Raw genomic sequence first — 21,776 nt, forward strand, 5'->3', positions numbered from 1 at the left:
GGTCAAATTGCCAACATCTGCTGGATCATCGAAAAAGCGAGAGAGTTCCAGAAAAACATCTATTTCTGCTTTATTGACTATGCCAAAGCCTTTGACTGTGTGGATCACAATAAACTGTGGACAATTCTGAAAGAGATGGGAATACCAGACCACCTGACCTGCCTCTTGAGAAACCTATATGCAGATCAGGAAGCAACAGTTAGAACTGGACATGGAACAACAGACTGGTTCCAAATAGGAAAAGGAGTACGTCAAGGCTGTATATTGTCACCCTGCTTATTTAACTTCTATGCAGAGTACATCATGAGAAACACTGGACTGGAAGAAACACAAGCTGGGATCAAGATTGCCGGGAGAAATATCAATAACCTCAGATATGCAGATGACACCACCCTTATGGCAGAAAGTGAAGAGGAACTCAAAAGCCTCTTGATGAAAGTAAAAGAGGAGAGTGAAAATGTTGGCTTAAAGCTCAACATTCAGAAAATGAAGATCATGGCATCTGGTCCCATCACTTCATGGGAAATAGATGGGGAGACAGTGGAAACAGTGTCAGACTTTATTTTTTGGGGCTCCAAAATCACTGCAGATGGTGATTGCAGCCATGAAATTAAAAGACGCTTACTCCTTGGAAGAAAAGTTATGACCAACCTAGATAGCATATTCAAAAGCAGGGACATTACTTTGCCAACAAAGGTCTGTCTAGTCAAGGCCATGGTTTTTCCAGTGGTCATGTATGGATGTGAGAGTTGGACTATGAAGAAGGCTGAGCACCGAAGAATTGATGCGTTTGAACTGTGGTGTTGGAGAAGACTCTTGAGAGTCCCTTGGACTGCAAGGAGATCCAACCAGTCCATCCTAAAAGAGATCAGTCCTGGGTGTTCTTTGGAAGGACTGATGCTCAAGCTGAAACTCCAGTACTTTGGCCACCTCATGCGAAGCGTTGACTCATTGGAAAAGACCCTGATGCTGGGAGAGATTGGGGGCAGGAGGAGAAGGGGACGACAGAGGATGAGATGGCTGGATGGCATCACCGACTCGATGGACATGAATTTGAGTGAACTCCAGGAGATAGTGATGGATAGGGAGGCCTGTGTGCTGTGATTCTTGGGGTCACAAAGAGTTGGACACAACTGAGCGATTGAACTGAACTGAACTGAACTGAATGCATAGATGTGGAATTTAGAAAGATTGTAATGATGACCCTATATTCGAGACAGCAGAAGAGACACAAATGTAAAGAACAGTTTTGGACTCTGTGGGAGAAGGTGAAGGTGGGGTGATTTGAGAGGGTAGCACTGAAACATGTATATCATCATATGTGAAGTGGATCGCCAGTCCAGGTTCGATGCATGAGACAGGGTACTCAAAGCCAGTGCACGGGGACAACCCAGAGGGATGGGATGGGGAAGGAGGTGGGAGGGGGGTTCAGGACAGGGGTACACATGTGCACCCATGGAGGATTCATGTCAATGTATGGCAAACCCCACCACAATATTGTAAAGTAATTAGCCTCCAATTAAAACAAGAATAAGAATCTGCCTGTAATGCTGGAGACCTGGGTTCGATCCCTGGGTTGAGAAGATCCCTGGAGAAGGGCAGGCAACCCATTCCAGTATTCTGTCTGGAGAGTCCCATGGACAGAGGAGCCTGGCAGGCTACAGTTCATGGAGTCTTAGATGACTGAGGGACTTTTGCTTTGCAAGGAGAGAGTAACTATCAATTATAATATTTTCCTGTTGGAAAAATGAATCTTCACTTCTCAAGGAAAGTAAGTGCTCAGTCGTGTCCAACTCTTTGTAACCCCATGGACTGTAGCTTACCATCTTAATCGTGTCTGACTCTTTGCGACCCCATGGACTGTAGCCTACCAGGTTTCTCAGTCCATGGGATTTTCCAAGCAAGAATATTGGAGTGGGTTGCCATTTCCTTCTCCAGGAGATCTTCCCAACCCAGAGATTGAACCCGGGTCTCCTGCACTGTAGGCAGATGCTTTACTATCTGAGACACCAGGGAAGTCCATTGGCAGTTTGGTATAAACCCCTGTCCGGATTTCTGCCATAAGCCGTATGAGGTCACCATGGAATGGCAGAGCAGGGCTCCTCACTTGCTCCCCTCACTTGCAGGGCGTGTCATTCATTCACACAAGTGCACTATAGAGTTAGTAAAGTACAGCAGAAAAAATGTTTGCTAGGAGAACAAGGAACTAGAGCTCCAAGCATCCTTACCTTGTCCTGAAGAATCCCAGATGAGCCCCTAACATGAAAGGTTGCTGCTGAACCACAAAAGACACCAGGATTCTTGGCCTCCGGAGAAGAGTTCAATCTGAGGTCAGTGATGAGGCTTGATCGCTCAGAGCTTTTGTGTAATAAAGTTTTATTAAATTATAAAAGAGATAGAGAAAACTTCTGACACAGACATCAGAAGGGGGTGACATGCTGACATGAATCTTCACTTCCCAAAACATCCCCATAAAGTGTTTTAAGTACAGGGAAAGGGTGAGGGGAGCCATCACGTGAAAAGGGCTAGGGTAACTGTGGTTTTTGAGAACTTGGTGGAAGGAAATAATAGATGTGACCAGATTTCAGACTCAATAATCAATTCAGTTTTGTTGCTTCTACTGGACAGATTTCATTGCTCTATTTGAAAATGTGGAACATAATTACACGAACAGTTGTTATATATTTTCATGTTTCAGAAAGCACTGAAATAGGAAGAGAAAGTTCAGTGCCTGCTTCCCCCCCACGCCCCGAGGGAATCTTTTAGTTTCAACTCCACCTTCGGACTCAGGGGACAGGGGTCCACTCTGAGGCTGAGAGGAGGAGTGGGAAAGGGGTGGCAGTCCCCCCGTCCAGACAGTTTGAGCACAGACATCAACAATCTTCTTGGGCCAGCTCTGGGGAGATGCAGACAGGGCGAGTGTAGGGCTTGACAAGGTCTTTGCCCCACAGAGCTGACATGGGCACTGCCTACAGCATCCCACATACCAGATTCCCCTACTCAGCCTCAGGCAGTCATCCCTCCCCATCACGCCCTTGAGATGCATCCACAGCTCCTCTCAGTCTGCTGCAAGTTACCAATCAGTGATCCTTTTCCTCATAAGCAGCACTGCTTAGAAACATATATGACATTTGACTCTTAACCAGGTTACCAGGGGAACAGAACTAGGATGCCAACCTCAGGGAACAGTCTCTTGAAGAAAAACAAAACATAGGTTAGCATTTACCCACAACCTAAATGAAAGAGCTCAGAGAAACAGACTCTGCAGTTTCTAAACCTTGTCAACCTACAAGATGAGAAACCAGAGTTCCGACATTAACTAGAAAACAGGCAAGACCAAACAAAACCGAAGCCCCTGTGTGGCTGAAAGTTGTCACAAATATCTCCTCCCTCACTAAGTGACTGCCTTATTTGCTGCTGTGTGTCTAGTGCCACACAGAATGTATGTGGGGTGTGTGTGTACTCAGTCACGCCTGGCTCTTTGTGACCCCATGGACTGTAGCCCACCAGGCTTCTCTGTCCATGGAATTTTCCAGGCAAGAATACTCTAGTGAGTTGCCATTTTCTTCTCCCGGGATTGAATTTGTGTCTCCTGCATTGGCAGGCAGGTTCTTTACCACTGTGCCACTGGGGAAGCCTGCTGCACAGAGTAGGTACTCTCAGCAAACAAGGCAGAACAAATGAACAAGTGAATGCATAAAAGACCCTCCTGAAGCTTGACCACTGAAAATAAGAGGGGCCCAATTAGAAGTAGCAGGACCCTTCCTCACTGAGTGAAGCTGAAGGTGATGCCCAGTAGGGGTGTGGGGACTAGTGTACTTAGAGATAAATGGCCATTCAAAAGCCACTCCTGGGGGTCAACCCAGATAGACAGAAATATGTTAATTCTCCTTAGACATTAAGGAAAATTAATGGGAATTTATGAAAATTTAAGAAAAATGTATATAGTTGTTTGAATGCTTGGTTTAAGAAGGCAGAGATGTCAAAAATTTATAAAGATTTTTACCTACGGAACTGTTAAAAGATAACCTATTTCCTGAAAACTATTGCATTTTGGAATTTTTATTCCTCTTTTAGTTCAAAAATTTCCTCTAATTTATTGCAAATTAAACTTTATTTGCGTAATTGTAAAAATACTATGTTCCAAATAATAGGATGTGCATGCAAGCTAAGTCTCTTCAGTCGTGTCTGACTCATTTCGACCCTATGGACACCCGCTAGGCTCCTCTGCCCATGGGATTCTCCAGGTGAGAATACTGGAGTGGGTTGGCATTCCCTCCTCCAGGGGGGCTTCCCCACTCAGGGATCAAACTCACAACTCTTACGTTTCCTGCATTGGCAGGTGGATTCTTTACCACTAATGCCACCTGGAAGCCCCAAATAATAGGATAGATTGTATATATTGAATGCTCACTTTTTGGTTAACGAATAAAGGTGAAAGTCACTCAGTCATGTCCGACTCTGTGACCCCATGGACTATACAGTCCATGGAATTCTCTAGGCCAGAATACTGGAGTGGATAGCCTTTCTCTTCTCCAGGGGATCTTCTCAACCCAGGTCCCCTGCATTGTGGGTGGATTCTTTACCAGCTGAGCCACAAGAGAAGCCCAAGAATGCTGGAGTGAATAGCCTATCCCTTCCCTAGTGGATCTTCCCGACCTAGGAATCGAACTGGGGTCTTCTGCATTGCAGGCAGATTCTTTACCAACTGAGCTATGAGGGAAATATATACTTTATATTTCTTTTTTTTTCTTTTTTTTTGGTTTTGCTGTTATCACTCGCTCTTGACCTGTCAGAGACAAAGCTAGATTACTGTCCTGTGATTCAGCTCAAGTACATTTCTGAACTCAACAGAGTCACTTAGGAGTGTTTGCTGGGGCTGTCAGATGAGGTGCACATTTGAATTAGTATATACATTTTTAACAGAGGTGGCTCATGTCGTGTACGCAAACCCATCACAGTTAAGGCTAATTTATTGACTGAATTATAAAAATAAGTCTCTTCTTCAAACCAGCAGTACAGAGTCTAATATGTACTTTTTTCCCTGTGGAGTAAGGAAGAAGAGGGCTTCCTAGCTAGCGCTAGTGATAAAGAACCCGCCTGCCAATGCAGGAGATGTGGGTTCATTCCCTGGGTTGGGAAGATTCCCTGGAAAAGGAAACGCAACGCACTCCAGTGTTCTGGCCTGGAGAATCCCTTGGGCAGGGGAGCCTGGCAGGCTACAGTCCACTGGGTCACAAGACTCAGACATGACTGAGCACATGTGGGTACTGTGTGCTAAGTCACTTCAGTCATGTCTGACTCTTTGTGACCCCATGGACTGTAGCCTGCCAGGGCTACATGGAATGGGTTGCCATGCCCTTCTCCAGGGGATCTTTGTGACCCAGGGATTGAACCTGAGTCTCTTATGTCTCCTGCATTGGCAAATGGGTTCTTTACTGCTAGTGCCACCTGGAAACATCATAACATATAAAGAAGCTAAGAATTACAGGCATATTCAGATACAAACAAACACGATTAGTTGTGGACTTATTTTATTGAATAAACAGATTCAGTGCCTCCCTAAGGATCTTCATATGGTCATCCAGCTCCAGTAGGAATTAATAGGCACACAGAAAAGTGTTATTTTTCTTAACAGCTGTACTAAAAATTTTCTTTACATATAATGTTTAAAAATTATCAACCTAAAACTGCAATTTTAAAAGTCTATTTATAGTTATTCTTTTTCTAAAAGTATCATCTACTCTATTTAAAAATTAAATTAAGGTTAGTTTGCATTAATATGTTTTTATTAATACACTGTATTCTCTGAGTTCTCTGACATTAGAATGGCTGCAGTGTTTCTTTTTTTTTTAAATCAGACTAAAAAGTGACAGGAAACTGTTGAGTATGTAATGTGAATGCCTAGGGAGATTGTGAGAGTGTCAGCTATGTCCCGGTGAGCACTTCTGGAAGCCTCGGTCATTGCTCGAAGGCTGGAGTGCTCTGAGCGTGAACAAGACTTCCGGTGGCTGTTCCTCATGACACTTATTACCACATCTGGAGCTTTAGCTACTGTTGTTTCCTCCCGGTTTTGGTCTGAAATTCCCCTGATTTCTCTCGTTCTATAAATGAAGCCAGGGAAATGTCCATTCCAAGGTACTCAGCCATTGTGATCATCATGTTTGGAGATATTATTCTAGAGAAAAGCAGAGGAAAAAAATTCAGAATGCTTTAGAAGGAGTCAAAGAGACATCTTCAGGGAATTCCCTGGTGGCACAATGGTTAGGGATCTGGGCTTCCACTGCGGGAGGTGTGGGTTCCATCCCTGGCGGGGGAACTAAGATTCCGCATAACACATATTGCGGCCAAACAAATAAATAAACAAAAGAGAAATATCTTTGTAAAGATTACGTGTGAATTCTTGTGCCTCACACTGTGCATGTCACTGCAGAGAGGGACAAACGCAGAAATGTTGCATCACGGGCACTGAATGCTGTCTACAGAGCTTTGAAAAGTCCCAGTGCTCAGGCCGCAAAGTGTATTTTGGTTGTTCGGTTGTGTCCAACTCTTTGCGACCTCTTGGACTGGGGCCTGAGGGCTCCTCTATCCATAGGATTCTCCAGCAAGAATACTGGGAGTGGGTTGCATACCCTTCTTCAGGGGATCTTCCTGACCTAGGGATCAAACCCAGGTCTCTTGCATTGCAGGCAGATTCTTTACCATCTGAGCCACCATGGAAGCCCCATTAGCTGTTTAATCCTGCAAAAATGACTTCCTGTCTTTAAGCCTCAGTTACTCGAAGTGTGATAAACCACGTAAGGCTGTCATGCCGAGTCTGGCCCAAGTAGACACTCGATGAATCTTACACGCTGTTCTTTCTTCTCTTCAGAGAAGATAGTGGGCCTGGCCTAAATGCACTCACAAAGACTCTGGAACTTTAAGCATGAAGTTGCAGGTCCTCTTTCACCAGAGGAAGTGAGGAACTTGCCAAAAATCCTTAATATTTTTTGGCAATGCACTCGAGTTTATTGGTCCTTTGTTTTCAAAATAGAATTTTATGTCAGCTGAACTGATAGAATTCACCTCCTGTCATTGGGGTTCTATTTATTTTTCTTGAAGTTAATAATTTCTATTCTCTAAGAGGGCTTCCCAGGTGGTGCTAGTGGTAAAGAATCCACCTGCCGACATAAGGGATGTGCGTTTGGTCCCTGGGTCAGGAAGATTCCCTTGGAGAAGGGAATGGCAACTCACCCCAGAATTCTTACCTGGAAAATCCCATGGACAGAGGAGACTGGCAGGCTATATCTGTGTGGTTATAAACACTCAGACACTACTGGAGCAACTTAGCACTCTGTAAGAACCAACAGTTTCTGAATTTTCTCAAAGTCTGGAATAACCAAGCACAGCTAGAATTAGTCCGATAAGTTGCCCTGGCATTATTTAGATATTATTCTTCCTTCAACCTTAAGAAAGATACAAGGTTGTTTTCTGGTAAAAGAGGTAGCAATGATGAGAGCAATTTGTTCACAAACAACCAAAATGATAGAGAAGTCATTATTCACTTACTGTTTCAGGAACAATGCAATATGCAAGAATCTGGGTATTATCAAGTACAACTGCTCCTCTAAAATAGCATTTACAATACTTTCGGCAGCATACTCCTGTTTCAGCAATGGCAACAAAAGTGGATACCTGGAATAAAAAAATCACAAAAAGTTATATTGTTAAAGTGGTATTTTTTTGCTGCCATGGTGAGCACTAATTATTAAATTTTAGATATCAGGTCATCAACATATGTCTATAAGTATGCAAATCATGTGTAAATATTGGAAAAAGCCTTGTGTCTTCTCTCATGATCATATTGGGACCAGTGCTAACACGTTTCCAGCTTCCCCAGTGGCTCAGTGGCAAAGAATCCGCTGGCAATGCAGGAGCCCCAGGAGATGCGTGTTCAATCCCTGGGTCGCAAAGATCACCTGGATAAGGAAATGGCTACTCATTCCAGTATTCTCGCCTGGGAGATGTAATGGATGGAGCAGCCTGGTGGGCTACAGTCTGTGGGGTCACAAGAGTCAGACATGACTTAGTGAGTAAACAAAAGCTAGCGTCTCTAATTTCCTGGAGTGAACTCCTGGCCTTTATTGATTTTCTCCTCTGTGATGGTCTAGATCTAGGGAGGGAAGTGCTTTGAGATTTTTTTTCATATTTTTCTTTTCTCTCTTTCAGCCCAAACATCAGATAGCTGTATACTATTAAGAAGTGGAACTGCAAAATTATTTTACCCAAAGGAAAATGCTCCTGAGCATGTATAATGTGGCTTTATTTTAGGCACACTATTGTCACTACTGTAAGCAAACTCAGATGTTTGCAAAATTAACTGGAGTTGAAATGGGATGAGCATGTAATGAAGCTCCCATTAGACATTACTTTGACATTTTATACTTTTACATTATGCTTCTGTATTTCTTGAACCACACCCCTCTTCAAAATTCTATTTTTGTGTGTGTGCTCAATCCCTTAGTTGTGTCTAGCTCTTTGCAACTCCATTGGCTGTAGCCTGGCAGGCTCCTCTGTCCATGGGATTTTCCAGGCAAGAATACTGGAGTGGGTTGCCATTTATATGTAAATAATGTTTTTCATTAAATTTGGGAGGTTTTCAGCCATCGTTTCTTTAAATGCTTTTTCTAATCTTTTCTGTTATTTCTTTGTTACTCTCCTGTGTGTATGTTGATATGATTAAAGGTGTCCCAGCTTTCTCTGACGATCTGTTCCTCTTTTCCCATTTACGCTCTCTCTTCCTTGCATATTCTCTGTTCGTTCGTCTTGAGGTTCACTTTTTTGTTTCTGCCAGCCCAAATCTACTGCTGAGCTGCCCTAGTGCATCTTCCTTTTCATTTACTCTTCTTTTCTAATCCTGAATTTACATTTGCTTAAAAAAATCTGTATTTATTAATATTTGATGAAACATCTCCATTCTAAAAATATGGATTTCTTTAGCTCTTTGAATGGATTTAAAATAGCTGCTTTGAAGTTTGTCTGCTAAGACCAACATCTGGGTCCTTTTCAAAGCAATTTCCATTGCCTATGGGTTTTTCTCATGTATGGGTCACACTTTTCTGTGTATTTGCCTATCATACTTTTTTATTAAAAACTGAACATTTTAGATGACATATGGTAGCAACTCTGGATAACTGTCCTTTGCGATTGTTTGCTTGTTTATTTCCTCAGTCACTTGGCTGAAACTAGTTCCATGAGGTCTATCTCTCCTCCAAGGTGTGGCTTCTGATGTCATTCCTGGAAGGACTCCATCCAGGAAAACTGTGGTTTTAAGCAGGCAGTCTTTGACTGCCTCTTTTTCTTAAGCCTCTAGCTGGTCTGCCTCTATTTGTATCCTATCTACCTCTTATGCTATAGTGTGCTAGCTGGTAGTGCTATTTTTCTTTTTCTTTTTTGAAGTGTTCTGATTTATGGTTTTATCCAATGGCAGAGGGAGAAAGATGCCAGTCTTTGCTGCTGACTGTGACCTTGTGTGTCAGAACTCCTGTTATGAAGCAGGAGTTGGGTGATGAGAAAATGACTCTTCACTGGGTTTCTCACCTTAGATATCAAACCGAGTCTGGGGGAATGGTAGGAAGTGATGCTGCCACCCAGCTGCTGTTACCAGCCTGTATGGGTCTTCCAGCACCCAGAACCTGGGGGTTGGGGTCTGCTAATTTTTACTGTCGTATAGGTCTACCACACATTGGTCTTTTGCCACATGACTGCTGCTCCAACAACAAAGAGCTGTGGGAAGAGGAACTGCTTTCTTCAACAATAGCCTCTCCCCAGGCCTTTCCTACCTTGGAGGTGGAGGAGCAAACACTGTCTGACTGAGTGTATCCGTTCATTGGAGGCCTTCCACAGAAATCGGGATCTTTCAGTATTCAAGTGCTGCCCAACTATCCAGCGGAGTTCTCCCTCTCTGGGGACTGGGGTGTGTGCGTGCATGCTGCATGCTCAGTCGCTTTTTGTGACCCTACAGACTACAGCCCACCAGGTTCCTTTGCCCATGGGATTCTCCAGGCAAGAACACTGGAGTGGGTTGCACTTCCTCCTCCAGAGGATCTTCCCTACCCAGGGATCGAACTCGAGTTTTTTGTGGCTCTTGCGTTGGCAGGCCGGTTCTTTACCACCAAGCCACTTGTAAGCCCCTCCAGAGACATGGGAATTACCACTGGTTTGCCAAGCCCCTGAAACAGCTGTTCTGCAAGGCAGAGCTGTTGTATGGAGGATGAGTGTAGTTCCTGGTTCCAGTGCCAAGGCCTCTCAGAATTCTTACCAAATTTCTGTAGGTTTTGTTAAATAAATACTTCTCAATGGATTGCATACTCTTTGGTCAATCTCCAAATATTTTAAATGATTGTCTTTGCTAATTTTGACTTGCATGGTAGATGTTTCTTTGTGAGAGCTTTTTCCCTGCTGTACTGTCAACTCCATCACCTGTTTTGAGACTTTTAATTTAATTTTATGATTTCCTTAGACTCTAAATAGCCTCATTGCTTTTTAGACAGCTTTTTGTTGGCTGTCTCTCTTTCCTACAGATATAGCTGATTCATAGCATTTGGTTCCTGTCAATCCCCTTTTTAGCAATTGTAATAACTACACTGGCCCTAGACCATGTCTATATTTTTCAATATACTCCACTGATTGGCTCCTTTGTATAAAAGTCTTTGTGTTTGTTTCTTCCTTGGTCTATTCTACCAAATATAAACTTATATCATCCTCCAATACTTCCCCACATATATCAGTCAATCTTTCAAAATATTTTATCTTTTGGATGATTTTTACTTCAGCATTCTTTTTAGAAAAAAAATTATCTTCAACAACAATGCTAAAGATTTTAATAACTTCTCACTACCAACTTTTCTGTTATATTGTAATATTCTGATTAGAAATTTAAGTTTATGTTTTCACAATACCATATGCTCATAACCATATTATTGTCCTTAAATGGAGTAAACTCATTAATTTAATGCAGGTTGAATGTTTTCTTTGACTAACTCAGGCATTCAACCAATGTCTTTTATTTTACTTTTCATATTTCAAAAATTCAAAATGAAAGATGATAATTACCTATATTGGAAGATTATCATAAGAGCAAAGATTACTGTAAGATTTCACTTACTTGGTTGAACAGCCCTCAAACATTCCAGTTTTGATAAAATAGGGGCAAACAATGGTGGTTTTAATTTTACTTTTTTGTAGTAGCTTTAATTCAAAGTAGAGCGACTCCGCAAAGCCACAAGCTGCAAACTTGCTGGCACAGTAATCTGAAACAGAGTGAGGCGCTGTTAGCAACAGACTTTGACAAGTTAATTCATGGAATTATTTTGAAAATGGAAACTCCCTTCCCTTTCGGCTTATTCTGGGTGCAAAGTGAAAGTGTTAGTCACTCAGTCGTGTCCTAAGTGCACAATTCTCCATGCAAGAATACTGGAGTAGGTTGCCATGCCCTCCTCCAGGGGATGTTTCTGACCCAGGTATCAAACCTGAGTCTCCTGCATTGGCAGGCGGATTCTTTACCATCTAAGTTACCAGAGAAAGCATACTTTAAAGTCATTTTCTGTGGCCACTCCACTCCTATAGCTCTATACAGCGTCAAGTTCAGTTGAGTTCAGTCGCTCAGTCGTGTCCGACTCTTTTCGACCCCATGAATCGCAGCGCTCCAGGCCTCCCTGTCCATCACCAACTCCTGGAGTTCACTCAGACTTGCGTTCGTCGAGTCAGTGATGCCATCCAGCCATCTCATCCTCTGTCGTCCCCTTCTCCTCCTGCCCCTAATCTCTCCCAGCATCAGAGTCTTTTCCAATGAGTCAACTCTTTGCATGAGGTGGCCAAAGTATTGGAGTTTCAGCTTTAGCATCATTCCCTCCAAAGAAATCCCAGGGCTCATCTCCTTTAGAAGGGACTGGTTGGATCTTCTTGCAGTCCAAGGGACTCTCAAGAGTCTTCTCCAACACCACAGTTCAAACGCATCAATTCTTCGGTGCTCAGCCTTCTTCACAGTCCAACGCTCACATCCATACATGACCACTGGAAAAACATAGCCTTGACTAGACGGACCTTTGTTGGCCAAGTAATGTCTCTGCTTTTCAACATGCTATCTAGGTTGGTCATAACTTTCCTTCCAAGGAATAAGCTTCTTTTAATTTCATGGCTGCAATCACCATCTGCAGTGATTTTGGAGCCCCCAAAAATAAAGTCTGACACTGTTTCCACTGTTTCCCCATCTATTTACCATGAAGTGATGGGACTGGATGCCATGATCTTCATTTTCTGAATGTTGAGCTTTAAGCCAACTTTTTCATTCTCCTCTTTCACTTTCATCAAGAGGCTTTTTAGTTCCTGTTCACTTTCTGGCATAAGGGTGGTGTCATCTGCATATCTGAGGTTATTGATATTTCTCCTGGCAATCTTGATCCCAGCTTGTGTTTCTTCCAGTCCAGCATTTCTTATGATGTACTCTGCATATAAGTTAAATAAGCAGGGTGACAATATACAGCCTTGACGTACTCCTTTTCCTATTTGGAACCAGTCTATTGTTCCATGTCCAGTTCTAACTGTTGCTTCCTGGCCTGCATACAGGTTTCTCAAGAGACAGGTCAGGTGGTCTGGTATTCCCATCTCTTTCAGAATTTTCCACAGTTTATTGTGATCCACACAGTCAAAGGCTTTGGCATAATCAATAAAGCAGAAGTAGATGTTTTTCTGGAACTCTCTTGCTTTTTCGATGATCCAGCGGATGTTGGCAATTTGATCTCTGGTTCCTCTGCCTTTTCTAAAACCAGCTTGAACATCTGGAAGTTCACTGTTCATGTATTGGTGAAGCCTGGCTTGGAGAATTTTGAGCATTACTTTACTAGTGTGTGAGATGAGTGCAATTGTGTGGTAGTTTGAGCATTCTTTGGCATTGCCTTTCTTTGGGACTGGAATGAAAACTGACCTTTTCCAGTCCTGTGGCCACTGCTGAGTTTTCCAAATTTGCTGGCATATTGAGTGCAGCACTTTCACAGCATCATCTTTCAGGATTTGAAATAGCTCAACTGGAATTCCATCACCTCCACTAGCTTTGTTCGTAGTGATGCTTTCTAAGGCTCACTTGACTTCACATTCCAGGATGTCTGGCTCTACATGAGTGATTACACCATCATGATTATCTTGGTTGTGAAGATCTTTTTTTGTACAGTCCTTCTGTGTGTTCTTGCTACCTCTTCTTAATATCTTCTGCTTCTGTTAGGTCCAGACCATTTCTGTCCTTTATCAAGCCCATCTTTGCATGAAATGTTCCCTTGGTATCTCTAATGTTCTTGCAGAGATCTCTAGTCTTTCCCATTCTGTTGTTTTCCTCTATTTCTTTGCACTGATCACTGAAGAAGGCTTTCTTATCTCTCCTTGCTATTCTTTGGAACTCTGCATTCAGATGCTTATATCTTTCCTTTTCTCCTTTCCTTTTTGCCTCTCTTCACAGCTATTTGTAAGGCCTCCTCAGACAGCCATTTTGCTTTTTTGCATTTCTTTTCCATGGGGATGATCCCTGCCTCCTGTACAATGTCACAAACCTCATTCCATCGTTCATCAGGCACTTTATCTATCAGATCTAGGCCCTTAAATCTATTTCTCACTTCCACTGTATAATCATAAGGGATTTGATTTAGGTCATACCTGAATGGTCTAGTGGTTTTCCCTACTTTCTTCAATTTAAGTCTGAATTTGGTAATAAGGAGTTCATGATCTGAGCCACAGTCAGCTCCTGGTCTTGTTTTTGTGACTGTGTAGAGCTTCTCCTGGAGAAGGCAATGGCATCCCCTCTAGTACTCTTGCCTGGAAAATCCCATGGGTGGAAGAGCCTGGAAGGCTGCAGTTCATGGGGTTGCTGAGGTTCGGACACAACTGAGTGACTTGACTTTCACTTTTCACTTTCATGCATTGGAGAAGGAAATGGCAACCCACTCCAGTGTTCTTGCCTGGAGAATCCTAGGGATGGCCGAGCCTTGTGTGCTGCCGTCTATGGGGTCACACAGAGTCAGACACGATTGAAGTGACTTAGCAGCAGCAGCAGAGCTTCTCCAGCATACAAACAACAAAATGAAAACGATTTCAGTTTCTCTTAACCCAAGAACAGTACAAAGCCAATAGGTTCATTTTTTCTCTGTGTGTTATTTTTTATTAAGAAGAGAGTGATTTTATTATTTTAAAATATATGTATGTGGCTGCCTCCGGTTGCAGTTACATCATGCGGGGTCTTTCCTTGTGGACTCTCTAATTGTGGTGCATGGGCTTAGTTGCTGCATGGCATGTGGGATCTTAGTTCCCTGACCAGGAATCCAACCCACATCCCCTGAATTGCAAGGCAGATTCTTAACCACTGCACCACCAGGGAAGTCCTGCCACTGTTATTTCATATAGAGGAGGGGAGCGGCAACATGAATGGACCTAGAGATGGGCATACTAAGTGAAGTAAGCCAGACAGAGAAAGACTAATAGCATATGATATCTCTTACATGTGGAATTCAAATTTGGGAAATGGGAAGGAATCCTGGCATTACAAACAGAGCCAAATGTACTAGAGACTTCCCCTTGGTGCAGAAGAGTTCTCCACGCCTAGAAGAGTCCTGACTTCTGGGTGCTGTGAGTTGGAGATACAAAGTCACCGGTGGAGCACTCACCTGACAGCCCATTGATCCCAACGATTCCTGCTAAACTTGAAATGCAGACTAAGTGACCATGGTTAGCTTCAAGCATGGCAGGAAGGAAGGCCTTACAAGTCTGGAAAATATAAACACACTGTGTCAATATTCATTACTCATTTATTATTCTTTCTGCTCAAGTATGTGATCACCTTACAAGCTCACTTAATAAATTTTTGTTTAACACCTGGTGTTTGCATGTCTGACTCTTTGTGGCCTCATGGACTGCAGCCTGCCAGGCTCCTCTGTCCATGGGATTTCCCAGGCAGAAATAGTGGAATGGGTTACCATTTCCTTTCTCCAGAGGATCTTCCTGACCGAGGGATCCAACTGGCATCTCTTATGTTGCTATCATTTTTCTGTTTCCAGTTGAAAATAATGTTTTCCTCACAGGGAAAAGGGGACTGGATATTTCAAGGGTCTGTTTGTATTTCTAGCCCTATGTGTCAGTGGAGGGCTTTTTAAAGACATTCTAGAAGATATATTTATATTATAAAGACATTATTTGTTCTGGATGTACAGATTCCCACCATTAAAGGGAAGAGAAAGGAATGCAAGTAAATGTTGAGGAAGCATTTAGTCATTAAAAACATCAATGAAACTTTGGGAATATCATTTTAATCAAAGACATAGATACAAATAAAGGTTTACATATATGTACAATCAAGGTAACTCTGTGAAATAATGACATGTGTTTGATAAATAGATGTATCTATTTTCCCTGATTTGATCACATGTGGGGTGTAATACAAACAGGTGTCAGATTTGCTTGTCTTTATTTTATTGTATTTGTTGTAAGATTCCATTTTTCTTATGCAAAAGTTCGATGACTGTACTTCTTAAATGTTTTCCCCCTGGTTATAGATTAGATCAGTTATCACTATTTCCACAAAATAGCTCAGGTTATGAAGACGGCAAATATGTGTTCAGTTGAATTGCAATAAATGATAACTTTATTGTTACAAAAAAAAAAGAACTAGTATTTTTGAACTTTGGACAGGTTTGCCAATTACTTGGACTTTGTTTTTCCACCTGCATTGCCTTTTGCAATTTTTAAAAATTACCTTTGGGACAACCTTTTAATATCAACAGTAACTGTGTTACTCTGTAGTGTCAACTTAAAAGACTTCAAGACTTTAGAAGAATATTCAGTTGGGTCAATTTACAAGAAATATTTGGTTCCCCATAAAATTTTGAAAGAAGTTCAAAGTCATACAGCAAAAGCATGGAGGCACCTAGCAGACTGTGGTGTGGACCAGGAATGTCTGCCACTGCTGGACATCAAGGAGATCAAGCCAGTCAATCCAAAAGGAAATCGAACCTAAATATTCACTGGAAGGATTGATGTTGCAGCTGAAGCTCCAATACTTTGACCACCTGTTGCAAAGAATGGACTCACTGGAAAAGACCTTGTTGCTGGGAAAGATTGAAGGCAGGAGGAGACACAGGAGGCGACAGAGGATGAGATGGTTGGATGGCATCACCAACTCAGTGGATATGAGTTTGAGCAAGCTGCGGGAGATGGTGAGGTACAGGGAAGTCTGGCATACTGCAGTCCATGGGGTCGCAGAGAGTCGGACATGACTCAGCAATTGAACAATAATACCAGTAAACAAAGGATGTTTTGGCCATCAAGCCCATAGCCACCTCTGCCTCCAACTCTGGATAGGCCAAGAGTTCTGCTTAGTCTATCAATGGGAACTCACAAATGGTCTATCAACAGATAAATGGTTGACTAGTTGTTTATAGAATTCGGGCTTCCCTTATGGTTCAGCTGGTAAAGAATCTGCCTGCAATGCGGGAGATCTGGGTTTGATCCCTGGGTTGGGAAGATCCCCTGGAGAAGGGAAAGGCTACTCACTCCAGTATTCTGGCCTGGAGAATTCTCCAGGCCAATTCACATGGACTACAGTCCATGGGGTTGCAAAGAGTTCGACACGACTGAGTGACTTCCATTTATAGAGCTACATGAAATTCTCATATTCACCAACAAAACAAAATGAAAAAAAGAGAAGACTTACCCAGAAGTGAGACATGGCGTTGATATGAAATGATCTTTCCACCATGTGGTCTGGAGTTTTGAGGAACTCTCTTCCTGTCACGACCCCTGCATTGTTAATGAGGATGGTCACATTGCCCACTTCCTTCTTAACCTGTGCAGAAGCGAGGCAAATAATTCATTTACGTTAGGTGACTTATTTTTCCATGCCATTATTATTATTATTTTTACTTTATTCAAGTAGTTTCTTTAAACACAGCTATTTTATCTCTCTCATAGAAATTCAGCAAATTTAAAGTAGCTTTATGATTGATTTGCCAGTTTTGCCTATCTTTGTGTGTGTGCAGAGATGACTGGGTGTTGCAGTGTATTTTCTCTGCCTCCTATTTTTGTCATGTTACTGTCCCTTTTTGCCAGAGGTGAATGCCAGGTGCTGTCTCTGTTTCTTAAATATTTAAGAAAAACCTAATGGTCACCATCATCCTGTCCAAGAAGATCCCTCAGTCTTAGGGACCCAGAGCTAAGAAGAACTTTATCTAGGTAATAGGATTTAATTTTCACTGCGAGTTTAGGAAAGCGTTCTGATCTCAGTTTATAGATGAGGAAACAGAGGTTCTCAGAAGTTAAGATTTTGCCGAAGGATAGCTTTTGGCTTTGGGGAAGAATCACAGTGATTCTCACTCAGTTTTCGACACACATACAAGAAAGTAAAAGCTCTTTTTACCTAGATTTACTTCTCTGTGGTCAAAATGATTACTTCTGTAACTAACAAATCTCACATATGTGAACATGCACACAGACACACTAACAAATATAAATAAGTGATTGGACCTGGACATTTAGGAATAAGGCATGACGCTGGTTATTCCAACAAAAAATTCATTTGTGTACTGGGTTTCTGTGGTGGAGATGAGAAAGTTACCTTAGTCAAATTTTGGAAAATTACTGAGCCCTTTTAAAAATATTATCATTGTTTTTTTGGCTATGCCCCATGGCATATGGGATCTTGGCTCTGACCAGGGATCAAACCCAAGTCCCCTACAGTGAAAGCCTGGAGTCTTAACCTCTGACCTCTAGGAAAGTCCCTTTACTGAGACCTTTAGAATGCTGTTATTGAAGTTTCCTATAAATTTCAGGGGTCTGGATAATGTCCATGGCTTGTTGACATTCTGGTAGATAAAGTCTAATGGTAGTATTACTATTTGGGTTTCTTGGGAGTCACTAAGTAATGGAAATTATACAGAACAGTCAATATTAATAAAATGGTTGACTTAGAAGAATTCTATTTACAGGACTGTAAGCAAAGAAAAGTCCAAGATACATTCAAATGATGAAAAGACAATTTTCGATTAAAGTTTTTGGCCTCATTTTCTACTATACAGCAAGGAAATTTTAAACAAGAGGGAAAGATTCATTGGGGGTGATGGAAATTACAGTGCTTTTGATAGAAGAAAGAGGACTGTGAGGGTGTCTTTATTGCTGACACATTGGTGGGTCACTGCTGGGGATGTGGCAGGGGTCTTGATTCCAGGTGGATGGAACCCTGGTTCTACTCTGTCATTAATTTGCTCTATGCCTTGGCTTCCTGTCATCACTAGAGCAGACAATGTTATTGTGCCCACTTTACTATAAATATTATATATGAATCCAGAGCCTGTGATACAGAGTGAAGTAAGTCAGAAAGACAAATGCTGTATATTAATGCATATATATGGAATTTAAAAAGATGGTACTGGCAATCCTATACGCAGGGCAGCAAAGGAGACACAGATGTAAAAAACACTTTTGGACTCAGTAGGAGAAGATGAGGGTGGGATGATTTGAGATAATAGCACTGAAACATATACATTACCATATAGAAAATAGATGACCAGTGTGAGTTCGATGGATGAATCAGGACACCCAAAGCTGGTGCTCTGGGACAACCCAAGAGGGATGGGGTTGGGAGGGAGTGGGGAAAGAGGTTTAGGATGGAGGGGACACATGTATACCTGTGGCTGATTCATGCTGATGTATGGCAAAAATCATCACAATATTGTAAAGTAATTATCCTCCAATCAAAATAAATTAGTTGAAAAACAAAAGATTATATATGATGACGCTGCAAATTTCAGAGTCCTGATCTGTGACTTAGTGGTGGTCCTGGGACCGCCACTCCCCCGCAGGCTCCTTCCCTGAGCTAGCCCCAAAGACCTCCGTCTGTGAACCTTTCTTGCCACATTGCTTTGGCAAAATAAGACCTGATTTTGAGTCCACTTGTTCTGTTCTAGAATACCCCTGGGATCTATATATAATCCCTAGGTTATATCCTCATTAGTTGGTGATGGATTATAAAGAGCAAATCCTATGAGATCCCAACAAAGAAGGAGGCAATAGTAATTGAAGTCAAAGAACTTCCCTGGTTGTCCAGTGGTGAAGAATCCATGCCTGCTGATGCAGGGGACACAGGTTTGATCCCTGGTCTGGGAAGATCCCACATGCCTGGCAGGAAGCCTGTGCATCACAGCTACTGAGCCTGTGGCCTAGAGCCTGTGTTCTGCTTTAAGAGAAGCCACCGCCCACACATTGCAATAAAAGAGCAGTCCTCAGTTGCCACTACTGGAGAAAACCCACACACAGCAACAAAGACCCAGTGCACCCCAAAATAAATCAACGAACAATTGAAAAAGGACTTTGAAGCAGAAAACGAAGAGGAGGGTTCAGAAGATAAGTGTCTACATAGATTGCCAGAGGGATGGACAGCCCCCAGATATTCTGTCATCACACTGTGTTGCGTGGACACTTTCTGGTCACATAGCAGAGAAGAGAACGACTTTGACCGCCCCACTCCTGTCCTGGGCATGTTTGGTTCTGCCCATGACTGGTTTCAGCATCTTGGGCAACTTGCACACTCTTCCTACTCTTCAGTTTCCTCATTTGTAAATGGCAAGGATGCTAACAGTATACTCTCAAGAGGGCTGTGTGTGTTGGTTAGAGGAGTTATTATGTGCATAAGGTGCTCAGAACAGTAGCTACTTGTAATATAGTTTTTTGTCTTGCTCTATCTTCACTTGGTTTTGAGGCTCTGGCTAGAGGCCAGGGCATTCCCCATCTTGATCAGCCCATTAAGCTTACAAGTCCAGCACCTTCCCCACCAGGCTCTCGCTGCAGGCTACCATATGTGCGTGCTAAGTTGCTTCAGTCATGTGCACCTCTTTGCAACCCCATGGACTGTAGCCTGCCAGGCTCCTCTGTCATGGGATTCTTCAAGCAAGAATGATTACTGGAGTGGGATGCCATACCCTCCTATGGGGGATCTTCCCAACCCAGGGATCGAACCTGTGTTTCTTATATTTCCTGCATTGGCAGGCGGGTTCTTTATCATTATCACCACCTAGGAAGCCCATAGGCTACCGTATGTACACTGTCCTAATGGCCCCAGCGTCAGGTATCAGAGGGCAAGGGGCAGCCCCTATGCCCCAGATCCTGCTCACGTGGTTCCTCTTCGTCAATCCTAAGCTGGCTGATCCTGCCTCACCTGTTCCAACTTGGAGAAACCGCGGTGCAGGCTCTGGTTCATGCCCTTTCTCTCACCTGCCTCCTGATGCACCCAGTGTGTCCCCTGGAGGCCCTGTGTGGTATGCCGTGTCCTCCCCAGGGAACTGTGAGTCTCACGGAATTGTGACACGCTTTCTGCTCTCTCTCTCGGTCTGTGTTTATCTTCAGTGCACCTCACCCACGGCAGATGGCTAAAACACCACATGAGGGCTGGACTGTTGTTAAAGGGTATGGTAATTACACAATAAATACCTATTATAATTAAAGCATTTATCAGTACTTAGTGACTGGCATGCTGCAGTCCATGGGGTAGCAAAGAGTTGGACATGACTTAGCGACTGAACGATGACAAGTGTGAAGTTAGAACGAACATCCATAAGTTAAATCTAAGAGGAAATGTAGTCTAGAAATATGCTTCTTCCCCATCCTCCCTACTTTCTACCCTCAGTTCTAGGTGACAGTGGTGTATGCTGGAATCATACAATACAGAGACCTAATACTGTGTCCTCTTGAAGATCATCTTGTCCAATCTTTTCATTTTACTGATGAACAAGGAACAAGGACCTAGAGAGGACAGGTAGCTAGACAGGGCTAGTTCTAGTTTCTACAGACTTGTGGTGGCAAAGAGTCACCAGAAAAGCAGCTGGCAACAGGTCAAAAGGCTCATCAAATTTACAGCTGCATTGTTTTCTTGTTTCCTTTTCTGGAGGTCACAAATTCAGGTTCTTTTTTTTTTTTGCTTCAGTCCCCGACTAAGGATTGAACCCACGACCCTGGCACTAAAAGTGGAGTCCTAACCCCTGGACTGCCAGGGAAGTCCCTACAAAGTCAGATTTCTGACATGCAGACTCAAGCGAAAGGCATAGGAAAAGTAGTGTACAACAAAATTTCTCCACTTTCTGCAAAAGCACATATTAGATGCAGTCCTTTTCCTGGGCATAGAGGTAAGAACACCAGTCAGCTTACCTGATCAGCAACTCTGTAGACATCTTGTCTATTACTACAGTCGCACGTGTAGGCAAATACTTTCGCATCCCTCTTTTCTTTGATCATTCTACACGTTTCCATGTTGCCTTCTTCGTTAATGTCCCATAGAACTAAAATGGTTCCAAGCCTGGCAAATTTGATAGCCAATAACCTCCCAAGTCCACTTGCAGCTCCTGTTATAAGGACAATCTCTCCCGTAACATCCTTTTTCTTCTTGGGAATTATCTTGTAAAATAAAGATTCTAAAAAATAATATAGAAATTTCCCCAAAAATATGGAGGTGTCGAGAACCACATTCATATTGATTCACTGAAGAAAGTAACGTCCTAATTAGGAAAAAAGTAACTGATAAATTCATGACATTATCACAATTGCAACACACATAGAACACTTAGTCCAGGGGAATTTACCTTTGAGACATCAGCTCTTCAAAATACATATTTGGGCAACAACTGCTACCATCGTTGAATGTTTAAGTTATATAAGTAATAAGAATGAAAACATTTTATGTTGACAAGAATCTTTCCAACTTGCAGGGCACTTCC

The 21,776-nt window shown here is 42.5% G+C and overlaps 1 protein-coding gene across 1 annotated transcript; it reads right to left on the reverse strand.

Moving 5' to 3' along the window:
• Window positions 1-6,051: 6,051 nt before the first annotated feature.
• LOC138088605 (short-chain dehydrogenase/reductase family 16C member 6) lies at window positions 6,052-21,531 on the reverse strand. Its single transcript, XM_068983924.1, has 6 exons — window positions 21,211-21,531; window positions 16,730-16,861; window positions 14,688-14,787; window positions 11,147-11,291; window positions 7,549-7,674; window positions 6,052-6,178 (listed from the first exon to the last, which is right to left on the reverse strand). Exons 1-6 carry the CDS (start codon window positions 21,529-21,531, stop codon window positions 6,052-6,054), a joined length of 951 nt encoding a protein of 316 aa, XP_068840025.1.
• Window positions 21,532-21,776: the final 245 nt, after the last annotated feature.

The sequence above is a fragment of the Capricornis sumatraensis genome, chromosome 11 (assembly GCF_032405125.1).
Source record: "Capricornis sumatraensis isolate serow.1 chromosome 11, serow.2, whole genome shotgun sequence".
Lineage (NCBI taxonomy): Eukaryota > Metazoa > Chordata > Mammalia > Artiodactyla > Bovidae > Capricornis > Capricornis sumatraensis.

What these genes read in the sequence shown, in the direction of transcription:
- LOC138088605 (XM_068983924.1), bottom strand. Translation starts at nt 21,531, where the DNA reads ATGAATGTGGTTCTCGACACCTCCATATTTTTGGGGAAATTTCTATAT. An exon ending in ACGCCATGTCTCACTTCTGG is followed by an intron (nt 14,788 to 16,729) that starts GTAAGTCTTCTC and finishes TATATTTTCCAG; the next exon opens with ACTTGTAAGGCCTTCCTTCC. An exon ending in TGGGATCAATGGGCTGTCAG is followed by an intron (nt 11,292 to 14,687) that starts GTGAGTGCTCCA and finishes ACTCTGTTTCAG; the next exon opens with ATTACTGTGCCAGCAAGTTT.